Source organism: Ictalurus furcatus, chromosome 3 (assembly GCF_023375685.1).
Source record: "Ictalurus furcatus strain D&B chromosome 3, Billie_1.0, whole genome shotgun sequence".
NCBI lineage: Eukaryota > Metazoa > Chordata > Actinopteri > Siluriformes > Ictaluridae > Ictalurus > Ictalurus furcatus.
The window spans coordinates 9,145,879-9,160,334 of record NC_071257.1 but is presented as its reverse complement, the minus strand read 5'-3'; the positions used below and the strand labels follow the sequence as shown (position 1 = coordinate 9,160,334).

The window sequence follows — 14,456 nt, the reverse complement described above, 5'->3', positions numbered from 1 at the left end:
AGTCCAATTAATTCTGTAACTGGAGAGGACAAATAATTTCAACACCTGATGTAACTTGTATTTTTATATGAAAAAAATTGGATGGAGCTTTTATCTTTGAAATAGATGGTTTTATTATCATTCTGATCATTATTTTGATTATTTAACAAATTAAAAATTATTGTATACATTTTATACCTGCTCACAAAAGGTTTTACATTGAACTTTTATTTTGAAACGCTGCCTCGGAAGTAATTTCACTGGAACGGCTGGTTCACGTTTTTGAAGGTGAGGTGAATAACGCATGAGAAGGTATTTAGCCTACTTATATTTGCTTGTAACATGCGGTTTTAAACGCCGTTAACTAGCAGGCTACCTAGAAAGTTTAAGAAGTCTTGTACTTCACCCTAACTAGGGTGTCGGCTGAATGTAATCTTGTAGCTGTAGAAAATTTATTTTCAGCTCTGCAGATCCCACACTGAGAAATTTCTATTCTATCACTAAAATAAATCTGGTGTTAGATTACTTATATTTTATTTACTATAGTGTACTGTTATTTTATAATTAGAGCTTTAACTGTAAAGCTAGAAATCCTGATTTGCAGTGTTGCTACCCAATAGATCTGATTAGTTTTCTCATTTCAAGCCTCTGCTTACATTTTTCTAGCTCAGAAATTGCTGGTCAGCGTCACCCTTTTTCATTTAAAGGCTATCAACTTGGCAAAATGTATACATCACAGGCCGTGCTGTCAAAGGAAAATAATCCGCAACCATCACAAAATGTATTATTGTCCTTTAACAGCAAGTGTTTCATTTCGCTTATACTACAGCAGTTTGCCAATGATTACAATTTCTGTTTATTGAAGAATGACATTTATCATTCATGTTTTGTTATGAGTGTGTTGTTATAGTTCATGTTGTGGACTGTCTGTGAAAAGTTTCTAACTTTTGTTAGACTAGCTGTAAACTGGTCTAACAAAAAACAAAAAAAATCCTCAACAGCCTCTTTTTCTCTCTCTCTGTCTCTCTTTTGAAGCTAATATAATAACAAAAGATGCAGCTTGTAACATAACTGAGAAATCGCAACGTACTTTCTCAGTGCTCTGCCCTCTGTCTTAAAGACTTTCCCAGCAGTTGACAAAATCGATAAAGTATGACAATAGATTGGCTAATTGGCTGTGAAAATCTTTATTAATTAGTTGTAGTGTTAAGAAGCAACCTGTGGTGCACTACGTCGCTTCATTTGGACTAAGGGGCCGTTTATGCGACAACATTTTCAACTAAAATCAGAAAATTTTTAATGCATTTTGGCATTTCGTTCACACGACAATGGCGTTTTGGGGCCTGAAAACCACAAACTTTTGAAAACGGGTTTCAAAGTACAAGTTTTTGAAAATGATGCCGTTACACGGAGACAAACGAGAATTTGTGAAAATGATGACGTCATGTGCACGCGTATTATGTGTTCAGTCTATAGGCATGCGCGCGAGTACTTCAAAACAACGTGCGAGACATTTAAAACTACAATGGCGCACTCCAGGACTGTGTTTGTGCTGCTCAAGATTTTAAGTTTATTGATGTTTCTCCAGCACAGTGTAGATTTACTGTATCACTACTATGACCAGTGGAGACGCATTTGTTACATACCCCAAATTATTAACCTCTACGCTGACGAGTAGTTTTGGAGTATATCTGTATCCTTTTACTGCTAACAGAATCTAGAAAACAGGCTGACTGCCAGTGTCTCACTATTTGATTTGTATTTGCTGATTTTGTTTCATTTTGGTACAGTGATGGTCAATTATTAGTACGTAAACAGGGACTACTTGGATTTTTTTCAGTACTTAAAAATGAATGAGAGTTAACAGAATTCTGACCTGGAGCACAAGATAAGCTAAAAGATGGGGTTGAAGACAGAAAAATCCATTTCCACAGTGAAAAACCTTTATGCACATTTTCAATTCAATTCAATTTTATTTGTATAGCCCTTTTTACAATAGACATTGTCTCAAAGCAGCTTTACAGAAATATCATGGTATACAGATATTAAAGGTGCGAATTTATCCCAACTGAGCAAGCCACTGAGTGGCGACGGTGGCAAGGAAAAACTCCCTAAGATGTTTTAAGATGAAGAAACCTTGAGAGGAACCAGACTCAGAAGGGAACCCATCCTCATCTGGGTAACAACAGATAATGTGAAAAAGTTCATTATTGACTTATATGAATTCTGTATGGCCATAGAAGCAGCCGTAGTCCCAGCAGTCTGGAATTGGAGTAGATTAGAGCTCCATCCAGAGGCAGGACATCCGAAACGGATCAGGCAGGTCCGGAGATCAGAAAGGATCAGGATCTCTAGTATCTCCATAAAATCGTATGTGGCTCGGCAGAAGGAGAGAGGAGAGAAAAGATTATTAGGACTGGGAATTAGCATAATAGAGAGACTAGTCAGGGTAGGCGTGAGTAAACAAATACGTTTTAAGCCTAGATTTAAACACTGAGACTGTACATTTCATGTACATTTACATTATATTACATTTGGGCTGTCTCAGCATTTATTAACCAAGAAAAATAAGCCAAATCTATGCTTGAAAAGCATGAGTTTTCACAATTCCTTATGACAATGAATACTTTTATAATTAAGTCTTAACTATCGAGATTCTAAGTAACTGGAGACAGAACTATTTTTTGTACTCCACGTAGACCATAAACCATTGAAATCGTTTGAGAAATGTAAACATTATTGTGCATTTTATCCAGAAAAACCACAGTTTCCCAGTTTACTTCTATTTGTATATAGAGCAGTCTTGCCCGGATCAATATGGTGGACATGTTGATGTATCGCAGCAATGGGCCAATGTGGCTTCTTTGTACCAATCTGTGGAAGATGCTTATGTGCCCAGGTGCATAGTGTTTCTTTGCAAAGTGACATCATCAACTACTGGCCTGGCATGCATAATACAGTGTTTTTAGTCATTTTTCGCGGATCGGTGTGAGCGGGGATTGTTTTGACAATGTTGCCGTCTGTATGCAAAACTTTTCCATGCATCGTTGTCGTGTAAACGTACCAAAAGTTTGCTTTGGAAATTCATGCGTATGAGTTTGGAGGTGGTAATTAGGACGTAGTGTGCGTTCAGGTGAATTTGGTTGGGAAAAATGAATGGTGTGAGAACACATTTTATATATTAATTAATTCATTTGTTATTTACTTAGTTAGTTAAGTATTTATTTATTAATTAATTCATTCATAATGCATAATTATCATTTTTATATTGGGGGCCACCATCACTTTTTGTTATTAACTGCCCCTAACTCGGAAACTCAGGCTCACAAAAATGAGTTCCTGAGCGGTAATTATGACATTGTGGTGGTGTTCATGTGCCTTGTAATTAAGATGTTTCAGACAGTACTTGACTGTAGCCTAAAAACTTTTTTGATGGAAATGTAGTGCACAGAGAAAACTTCAGCAGTATTATGGGATTGCTGTACTATGAGTTTGTTTTCATTTGAGTGATATTTCAATTTCAAACGGCTAGTGAATAAAACATGGCAGGACATACTGTTATAGGAAAATAATCAACTGTGGCGTGATACATCATACCAACCAATCTTTTGTTATTTTCCTATAATAGGATGCCCCGTCGTGTTTTATCCTTACATAACTGAGTGACTCTATTGTCACCTATAAGTAGTGCACCAAGTCTACCAATAAATCAAATTAAATGCTACATTTTTGGGGGTTTCTTGTACACAACAACAACTCTTTTATGGAAAAAAGCATTTTGCAAGAGACAAAAATAATGCAGTATTTATAAATAAGCAGGTAGTATCTTATAGAAACTACATGAAATCAGGGATTAGTATATGTACTACAAATGTTGGACAAAATGTCATAGAAGAAAGCTGACAGTAATGTAATGTTTTTATTTTGTCATGCTTCTTATAATAGATCACTATGGCCTTCTCATCAATGGCACTTCCAAAGATGATATCAACAATACACTACAGGTCTTTCAGGTAAATTATAAAATGATTTTTTATGGCTGTCATGAATTTGTAATCCAGAAAGCTGTTTGGGTCATAGAGCCTGACACTACATATGCAGATATTTTTAAAAACAGTTTTTTCCCTTCATTTTGGCATCCTATCCACACGAAAACTGTGTTTTTGTTCAGTAAAAATCCAAGGTGGAGAAACTGTTCACCGTTTCCACATGGATGGGAAAAAGTATGTTTTTGAAAACACTGATGTCACAGCACCAACCTGCACATGCCTGTTATGGGATTGGGCATGAGGCAAATGACTGCTCAGGCGCTACAAATGCTACTGCAAAATGAGATTTTTAATAAAACCTAAGTATAACATTATGCATAGTTCGACCTGATCATCAGGTCAGACATATGAATCCTCGTGTTTGTTATTTCACATTTTTCGAACTTTTGGCCACCTGGTTCTCTGACCAGGATAAAGCCGTTACTGAAGAGAAATAAATGAACGAGATTTTTCTAACACTCAATACACAAGTAATGTGCACTGAAGTACAAATTCTTATTCATTCCTCAATACTACACATAACAATGAAGACAATGCAGACATATTCTACTGTACAGATACTATTGCCATCTAAGCATTGGCTTGCATGCTCATGTCAGTAGTTGCAAATCGTTTTTGTGTGGATGGAGGTATTTTCAAAAACGCTGCTCATGTGGATTTTTGTGGTTTTCAAAAATGTCTGTTATACATATGGATGGTGCCTTAGTGTGTTCTTACTTTCTTTGATGGTTGTGGTGTGAATCAGAAAGTTTTCCAATACCATCATACCATCTCTTCAGTGTTTCAACAGTTGTGGCAGCTATTCAGAAGATGACAAGAGTACGGGTGGTCGACAACAGCAGTCTTGGAAACACCCCCTATCACCGTTCTCCTAGAGTCATTCATGTATACACCAAGAATGGCGTGGGCAAAGTGGGTGACACTGTCCTATTGGCCATTAAAGGACAGAAAAAGAAAGCACTGATTGTGGGTCACAAGATGCCTGGACCAAAAATGTCACCTAGATTTGATTCAAACAATGTTGTTTTGATCGAAGAAAATGGGAACCCAACAGGAACAAGGATTAAAGCTCCCATACCTACACATTTACGCAAACTGGAAGGTGATTACTCCAAATTATTAGCAATTGCACAACGCTTTGTGTAGGTAGTGTTACTGAGATGTAATTTACCATTCGGCTGAGAGGACTTGTGCTATTATTGCTGATTGCTATATTGCTGATTGCTATTGCTATATTGCTAAATAAACAAAAGAAAGAAAAATATATTAATAGTTCCAAAAATTATTGAAGTGCATACTTTTTGTTTTATACATTCTCTTTGACACCGGAATCCATGGTGTCCTATATAATTTTTTACATTTTGAATGCAAGCCGCTCTGATCTGAATTTTTCCAATTTCATTTGAATGTGATTTTAACTTTTCTCCCAATTTTTTTGATCATTTGATGATTCAATTTATGTAATTTCAATTATATGCTAGAGGTAGAGCGAAATCATGTGTGTTTTTTTTTCAACTTTATGAAAGATTCTTGATTACGATTTTACTTTTTTGTTCTTAAATAATGCAATTATAAATAAATTGCAAAAATTTTCAAAGTTTTTTATTTATTAGAATGGACTTGTAGATGTGCATAAATAGTAACAGAACCATCTAAAGCAAATGGTGCAAACAATAGATCTTTTAAATAAAGAATATGAAAAAAAATTGTTTGCACTATGTGCTATAGGTGACGTTGTTGCTATTGTTGCACAATTTAGTGATCCCTTCTTTCCCGACAGAGTAAATGGGGACCATGTATTTCGTGACATGAAATGCCACTGCAACTGAGAACTCAACTTTGGGTATTCTCAAATCTGAGTTCCTTCCCTTTTATGGAGTAACAACAAATTAGCATGGTTGTGCACAGCATCAGAAATAAACAAAGTACAACTTCTTATCTTTAGTATTAGCTTTAGATTCAACCAACATAGATAACTAACTAAGATATAACATAAATGATAAGTGAGATATATCACTTTTACTGCAACATTCAGAGGAAGTTGAGGATGTTACATGATAACAAAGGAAGAGCATTTGAAAATTGTTTTGAGGATGTTATTGAGGCTGAGATGACAGAACTTTTTTTATTTTTTTTTTATAAAACATTCCTGTAATATGAGGTGTTAACAAAGGTAGAACATATTGCCTGCTACATTCTGAGGATGTTTTGGGGATGTTGTTTAGGCAATAGATTATACAATGTTCTTTTATAAAACATTTGTACAATGTTCCATAATAACAAAGGAAGAACATTAACAAAGCGACATTCATAAAATATTTAGAGGATATTATTGAGGCCTGAGATGACAATGTTGTTGTTGTTGTTTTTAAATAAAACATTGTTGTAATGTGATGCGTTAACAAATCTAGAACATTTTGCCTGCAACATTTTGATGTTTTGAGGATGCTGTTTAGGTAACAGATTATACAATGCTATTTTTTAAGACATTGGCACAATGTTTCAAAATAACCAAGGAAAAGCATTCTCACAGCAACATTGTGAAAATGTTTTGAGAATATTATTGATGCCTGAGATGACAATGTTTTTTATATATATATTTTTTTATGAAACGTTCCTGTAATGTGATGTTTTAACAAAGGTAGAACATTTTTCCTACTACATTCTGAGGATGTTTTGGGGGTATTTTTTAGGTAACACATTGCAACATATCTGTTGCAAATTAGCTGTTCCACGAGACAGTTTACAAAATAAACTATTGGCCCATAAACTTGCAATGTGAGAGAATAGTTGTCCAATTTTCATGCTTGGTTGCACTAGGGAATAAGGAATAGTTCACTCTGTCACGAGTTCCCCTTTAAGCAGCGCGCTGTGGAGCATGTGAGCGCGCGTGCACGAGCACCTGCTTTTCCCTTGTGGACAATCGTGACATTTCGACACGTGCATTTGTTTATGTTTCTGTTATGTCTCCTCCCCGTTCTGTCATTGGCTATTGTTTCACGTGTGTCTGAATTGCCCTCAGCCGTCAGCTATTACGACGCTGAGTATGTTTGTACAAATACCGCGCGCCTCACAATAGCGCCTCACACAGCGCGGAATATTGAATGAGTTATAGTCACTTAGTTTAGAGTCCTTACTATAGATAACCATAGTCATAGTTCATGTCATGTTTCATGGTTCATGTTTAGGTTCATGTTTAGGTTCGTTAGTTTTGTTCACGCTGGTTTCTCCGCTACCAGTCCCGCGCTATTGTTCATGTTTCTTGTTTTGTTTCTCGACCCTGTACTTCCGTGACCGCGACCTTGATTCCTGCCTCGCCCCTTTATGCCTGTTTGCCGATCGCCTGAACTTTGCATGTTACTGGATTACGTTTGTGGATCACGTTTTGGATTTGTCTGCCTGTCTCTCTCTTAAATAAAACTGTTCATACTGCGATTGCATCCCGCCTTATCTTCCGCTCCGTCACAAGACGTAACACACTCAAAATGCATAATTATGTAGTTGTCTTACTCTATAGTCTGTGGGCCAGTATTGATTGCAAATTATGCACCTCTTCTGTGCTAATGTTACCTTCATAATGATCCTTATACTCCCTGAAGTCAAGCAGCAGAAGTTAAGGATGTACTGGCCCATTTTTGGGTGAACTACATATGCAAGAGTAGCATACTCTTACATGTCGCTGTTTATAACTCAGAACATTTATCCTCTGCTGGATGTTCTTGGTTGTGCTGTTGTTAGTCCTTCTGCTTTGTTCCTGCTGTGGGAAAGTCTGGACAAAAACTTCTATATAGTGGTTATAAATAATGGATCGATGTCAGAGAACATTACTGGAAGACCTGTTGCATCCGCAGTCACAAGCACTGCTTATAAACCATAGACTGTATGTTATAAATCCATGCATCTTCGTGGTGAACTCTGCTGTGGTCTTTCCCTTTTAAGCCAACCAGTCAGCATTCGACGTACGCATACAGTCATTGCGAAGGACCCACATGCTGTTGGCTTGTTGGGGAACTGCACGCAAGCACGTCTCCGTAGTCTCTGCATTGATTGAATTCCCATAATCCTTCACTCTGCGTAGGCAAATAGCTACACAAATGGACATCAACTTGGAACCATAAATTGGCCTTTAGGAATCAGAGTGTCAAGGAAAAAGTTTGGAAATATAAAGACTTCACAAAATTAAAGTCCATAAAAGTTATGTGTAATAAAGTGGGATGCACAGGAAAAAAGTATTGAACACACTAAGAAAAAGCAATTCTGTAAGGCAAGGAACCAGCTGAAATCCGTAAGTAATTATACCCACTATCTGTGCAAATTAATATCAGCTGGGTTAGTAAATTGATGGTCTATAAAAAGGCTTTTTGTAACCAAGGTGTCACACAAGAAACCTCTCATGATGGGTAAAAGCAAAAGGCTCTCCCAAGACCTTTGGAACCTTATTTTTGCAAAACATATTGATGAAATCAGATATAGACATATTTCAAAACTTCTGAATCCTCCAGTAAGCACCATTGGGGCCGTTATCCGCAAGTGGAAGCAATATCACTCCGTCATCAACTGGCCACGCACAGGAGCTCCTTGCAAGATTTCTGACCAGGGAGTCAGAAGAATAGTCAGAAGAGTAGCCCAAGAGCCAAGGACCACTCGGAAAGAGCTCCAGAAACACTTGGAGGCAGCAGGTGCCATCATCACAGAGAAAACAAGAGGCAATGCACTCCACTGCTCACCCTCACCCCGTAAGACTCCATTACTAAAGAAAAGGCACGTCGAAGCTCGTTTAAAGTTTGCTACAACTCATTTGGACAAGCCTATGAAAAACTGGGAGAGTGTAGTCTGGTCAGACGAAAGCAAAATTTAACTTTTTGGCAGTCATACTACATACCATGTTTGGAAAAAAAATGACACTGCACATCACCCTAAAAACACTATACCAGCAGTGAAGTTTGGAGGTGGAAGCATCATGGTGTGTGGCTGTTTTTCATCGCATGGTACTGGCAGACTTCATATAATTGAAGGAACAATGAATGGAGCCCTTTACCGAGAGATTCTTGAGAAGAATCTGCTGCCATCCACCAGGATGATGAAGATGAGATGTGGGTGGACCTTCCAGCAGGACAACGATCCAATGCATACAGCAAAGGAAACTCTCAATTGGTTTCAGAGAAAAAAAAATCAAGGCGTCAGAATGGCCGTCAATCACCTGACTTGAATCCAATTGAACAAGATTTAAAGACAACATGTTTAGAAGAATGAGCCAAAATCAAAGAATGGGCCAAAAATACTGCGGCTGATTAATTTCTTCAAACAGGAAGCGTCTTGAAGCTGTCATTACAAAGAAAGACTTCTCCAGTAAGTACTAAATAAATTTTAGTTAGTATGTTCAATACTTTTTCCTGTGTCATTCCACTTTATTACACATAACTTCATTATGGACTTTAATGTTTGGATTTCTTTATATGTGTAGATTTCTTGAGTTAATACCAAAGTCTGGTGAAAATTTCATGTGAATAGCCTCATTGGAAACATATTTACTGAAAAAAATGTTGACGCGTCCAATACTTATTCCCCCCACTGTACGCGGGGTGAGATTTGTGATTTCCAGTACAATATCATTTCTTTCTTTAAAACTGTTCACACACAAAATTTTCAATAAACACAAACAAACCAAAACTCTGATATCCATGCAAACACGTGCACACAATTATAGCTGCATCGTTTATTCAGTTGGTCAGCAGTGGTCTATAATACAGCAGAAACAGAAAAAAGGAAAAGCATGTATTTTCCCCATAGGCTAAAGCTGAGAAAATAGTACACATTTCAGGATTTAAAAAAAAAAAAAATCAATGTTTTGAAAACTTGTCAACAAAATAAAAGCCTACTAACACAGAATGCATGCTTTTATGCTTAGATTTCACAAGGATTAAATATTGCAGCTTGAATGGGTTTCACTGGAGACATTTTTGTCCTTAAGGTCCTGAGTGTAACTATTTTGTGTACCTCGTTTAAAATAGATTTATGAACACAAATGAATGTGAAATATTTAAATTCCAATACAAATACACACCTTTTGCTAAATTTATGCCGTTTGCATTAACACAGACAAAATGATTAAAAAAAACAAAAATGAAAAAGACAAAAGAGTCCATAAGGACACTCAAGGGTTAAGTTTCGTGTTTTGTATTCTCATGTTTGAAAGGGTTTTAAGATCTTAAGGTCAGTGTTACAGAAGGTAATATATGAGGGCTTATTTTTAGTTCCTCTTATCATGTGAATGTAAAACTAAAATAATTAAAAGATTAATGATGCAATTTTGTGTTTCTGAAAAATTTGTGTTTTGTAAGCAAAGTAAAATATCATATGGTTTTAAATGTAAGGTTTTGTTAAATTTTGTTGGCATGTCCATTTTAAAGTCAACCCTAAATGAGGTAGAGATGACAGATTATAAATAGTGAGGTTTAATCCATCTTGATTTGCGTGGAGGATTGGATCCAACAATAATAGAGTTTCTTATAAAATTATTCTTAAAGGGCTTATCAAAAATGGAAAGACCATTTACTAAAAGTTGGGGACTTTGTAAGGTTGAATCAATAATACCTACAACTGAAGATTTGGTTAAAGCTGGTATACCACTGGGGATAGCCTTAAATATGTTTTTTTTTTTAATTATTATTATTATTGTTTTTCAGTTACAAGTGTTTAATTGCCCATTCTTGTTAATAGCCTCCTTTACAATTAATGTTATGCTGGAACCAATTCTCCATGTACAGTGACTTGTTACAAGTGATATTACCATTGTCTCAGATAAAACCTCTATTGGGAGAGAAATTATGTATGTAAAAAAGTGACCAGTACAATAATGCTCGTTTGTGATAGCCACACTAAGCCGTACTTGACAGTTAATACCATGGATTTTTATAATGTTGGGGCAGGTACTTCAGATTCTAGAGAGCATTCAATTGGACAGAAAATCTGATGAGAAGTTGAAGTGTAGAATGATGGCATCAAAACTGTTGATCCGTACTGGTGGTAGAGAAACTGTAAATTTTTAATGCATATATCTTCTAAGTACACTTGTTTATTAAATCATACATATTCATACTGAAAGCCTGCAAAGACAAGGGCATGGTGAGGAAGAAATAGAAACATTCAAACAGAAAAAAGTGATGTATGACATTATACACATTTTACCCAATAATTCTCATTTCCACACAGCAAAAAAGATCATTTGATTCATAAATCTCACTCCAGCCAGGAAGCCAAAGTTGGCAACCCTGCTCATATGCTCAAAATCCAGCTCCAACATGAAATTTCTCCATGGGTGTAGGCGCTATTATACATGGGGGGCACATGTATAAAAACAGTCGTTGATCATCCAGGTAGCAACACACAGTATTAAGAATTAAAGGTATGTAAACTTTTGAACTGGTTCATCTGTGTAAATTCAGTTATTATTGTGTCTTGTGGACATATGTGACATAGCTTACTCAGGGCAGTGCTAAATAAAAAATACAAAATGGAATTTTAATTATCCATCTTTTTTTTTTAATTATTAACATTTTGCAAGGCGTATGCAAATTTCTGAGCACAACTGTACTTGCAGGAAATGTACATAGTTGCATTCTCTCCATGTTTAAAACTAATTAATATTCTGTTTACATACTCCTTTACAATTACTAACATACAGTGCTATGAAAAAGTATTTGCCTGCATCCTGATTACTTCTGTTTTTGTGTATATCACATACTAAATTGTTTCAGAAATTAAAACAAAATCTAAGTTAAAACAAAGGCGACCTGAATAAACACAAAATACAGTTTTTAACTGATAATGTTATTTATTGAAGCCAAAAAGTTATCCAATACCAACTGGGCCTGTGTGAAAATGTATTTGTCTGGCTGAGAGCCGGAGATTTAACAACGTCATGGCTAACGAGACATGCCCTTCGTCCCAATTTACATCATTCATATGCGAATGTGTTTAGAAAGCAAGATGAATGCAACATGTTTTACATGTAAAATATTACACGTTATTACAACTTAGTTCTCTTGTTCAAAGTAGTTATAGTGTTCAGAAACATTTTTAATCGTTCATGTTCCATACCTGTCCAATATATAGCTTTATAAAAGTTTTTTTTTAATCACAAGTTATGAAAAGTAATTAAAAAAAGTAAAAAACACAAAAGCAAAAGAAATCTATCTATCTATCTATCAAAAACAGATGATAGATCAGATATATATATATATATATATATATATATATATATATATATATATATATATATATATATATATGAGAATATATATATAATATATACACACACACACAGTATCTCACAAAAGTGAGTACACCCCTCACATTTTTGTAAATATTTGATTATATCTTTTCATGTGACAACACTGAAGAAATGACGCTTTGCTACAATGTAAAGTAGTGAGTGTACAGCTTGTGCAACAGTGTAAATTTGCTGTCCCCTCAAAATAACTCAACACACAGCCATTAATGTCTAAACCACTGGCAACAAAAGTGAGTACACCCCTAAGTGAAAATGTCCAAATTGGGCCCAAAGTGTCAATATTTTGTGTGGCCATCATTATTTTCCAGCACTGCCTTAACCCTCTTGGGCATGGAGTTCACCAGAGCTTCACAGGTTGCCACTGGAGTCCTCTTTCACTCCTCCATGATGACAGCACGGAGCTGGTGGATGTTAGAGACCTTGTGCTCCTCCACCTTCCGTTTGAGGATGCCCCACAGATGCTCAATAGGGTTTAGGTCTGGAGACATGCTTGGCCAGTCCATCACCTTCACCCTCAGCTTCTTTAGCAAGGCAGTGGTCATCTTGGAGGTGTGTTTGGGGTCGTTATCATGCTGGAATACTGCATACTGATCATGCTCTGCTTCAGTATGTCACAGTACATGTTGGCATTCATGGTTCCCTCAATGAACTGTAGCTCCCCAATGCCGGCAGCACTCATGCAGCCCCAGACCATGACACTCCCACCACCATGCTTGACTGTAGGCAAGACACACTTGTCTTTGTACTCCTCACCTGGTTGCCGCCACACACACTTGACACCATCTGAACTAAATAAGTTTATCTTGGTCTCATCAGACCACAAGAAATGGTTCCAGTAATCCATGTCCTTAGTCTGCTTGTCTTCAGCAAACTGTTTGCGGGCTTTCTTGTGCATCATCTTTAAAAGAGGCTTCCTTCTGGGACGACATCCATGCAGACCAATTTGATGCAGTGTGCGGCGTATGGTCTGAGCACTGACAGGCTGACCCCCCACCCCTTCAACCTCTGCAGCAATGCTGGCAGCACTCATATGTCTATTCCCCGAAGACAACCTCTGGATATGACGCTGAGCACATGCACTCAACTTCTTTGGTCGACCATGGCGAGGCCTGTTCTGAGTGGAACCTGTCCTGTTAAACCGCTGTATGGTCTTGGCCACCGTGCTGCAGCTCAGCGTCAGGGTCTTGGCAATCTTCTTATAGCCTAGGCCATTTTTATGTAGAGCAAAAATTCTTTTTTTCAGATCCTCAGAGAGTTCTTTGCCATAAGGTGCCATGTTGAACTTCCAGTGACCAGTATGAGGGAGTGTGAGAGCGATGACACCAAATTTAACACACCTGCTCCCCATTCACACCTGGGACCTTGTAACACTAACAAGTCACATGACACGGGGGAGGGAAAATGGCTAATTGGGCCCAACGTGGACATTTTCACTTAGGGGTGTACTCACTTTTGTTGCCAGCGGTTTAGACATTAATGGCTGTGTGTTGAGTTATTTTGAGGGGACAGCAAATTTACAGTTACACAAGCTGTACACTCACTACTTTACATTGTAGCAAAGTGTCATTTCTTCAGTGTTGTCACATGAAAAGATATGATCAAATATTTACAAAAATGTGAGGGGTGTACTCACTTTTGTGAGATACTGTATATATATATGTGTGTGTGTGTGCGTGTGTAGATTAGATAATCATGGTACCTGGTCACCTCCAATATTGGGGGGGGGGGGGGTCATGATAGGGAAGGCTTGTGGGGGCTTTAGTTGCAAAAGGTTGAGAACCTCTGAGTTAACAAATTCACAGTACATTATTCACATACATATTAGAAAAAAATGTATTGACGTCTTCTTACCGATAGGTGGCACTTTCGAGCTAACTAAGCACGCCTTAAAGTTGTTATTCTTTCTGAAATCCGCCTTTTTCTTCTCCTCAGGAAAAAGAAGTTTCACCAAAACCAAAACTAGCCAGACAGAGATTTTACAGCAGGTTTACTTCAGGAGTCAGCTTGAGGACACTGACAGGAAAACCCCCGAAAATTAAACCCTGTGAAAATAGTTATTTTCTACTTCTTCTTTTAAAAAAAAAATAATAATAAACAACTAAAATTAATGTGACAGACAATGGTGTTTTTATTCT

The 14,456-nt window shown here is 37.0% G+C and overlaps 1 protein-coding gene across 1 annotated transcript; it reads left to right on the top strand.

Annotated features, from left to right (window-relative positions):
• Window positions 1-216: 216 nt before the first annotated feature.
• mrpl14 (mitochondrial ribosomal protein L14) lies at window positions 217-7,463 on the top strand. The gene is made up of 3 exons (XM_053620667.1): window positions 217-291; window positions 3,925-3,992; window positions 4,808-7,463. The coding sequence occupies exons 2-3, from the start codon at window positions 3,931-3,933 to the stop codon at window positions 5,172-5,174; spliced, it is 429 nt and encodes a 142-aa protein (XP_053476642.1). The 5' UTR covers window positions 217-291; window positions 3,925-3,930; the 3' UTR covers window positions 5,175-7,463.
• Window positions 7,464-14,456: the final 6,993 nt, after the last annotated feature.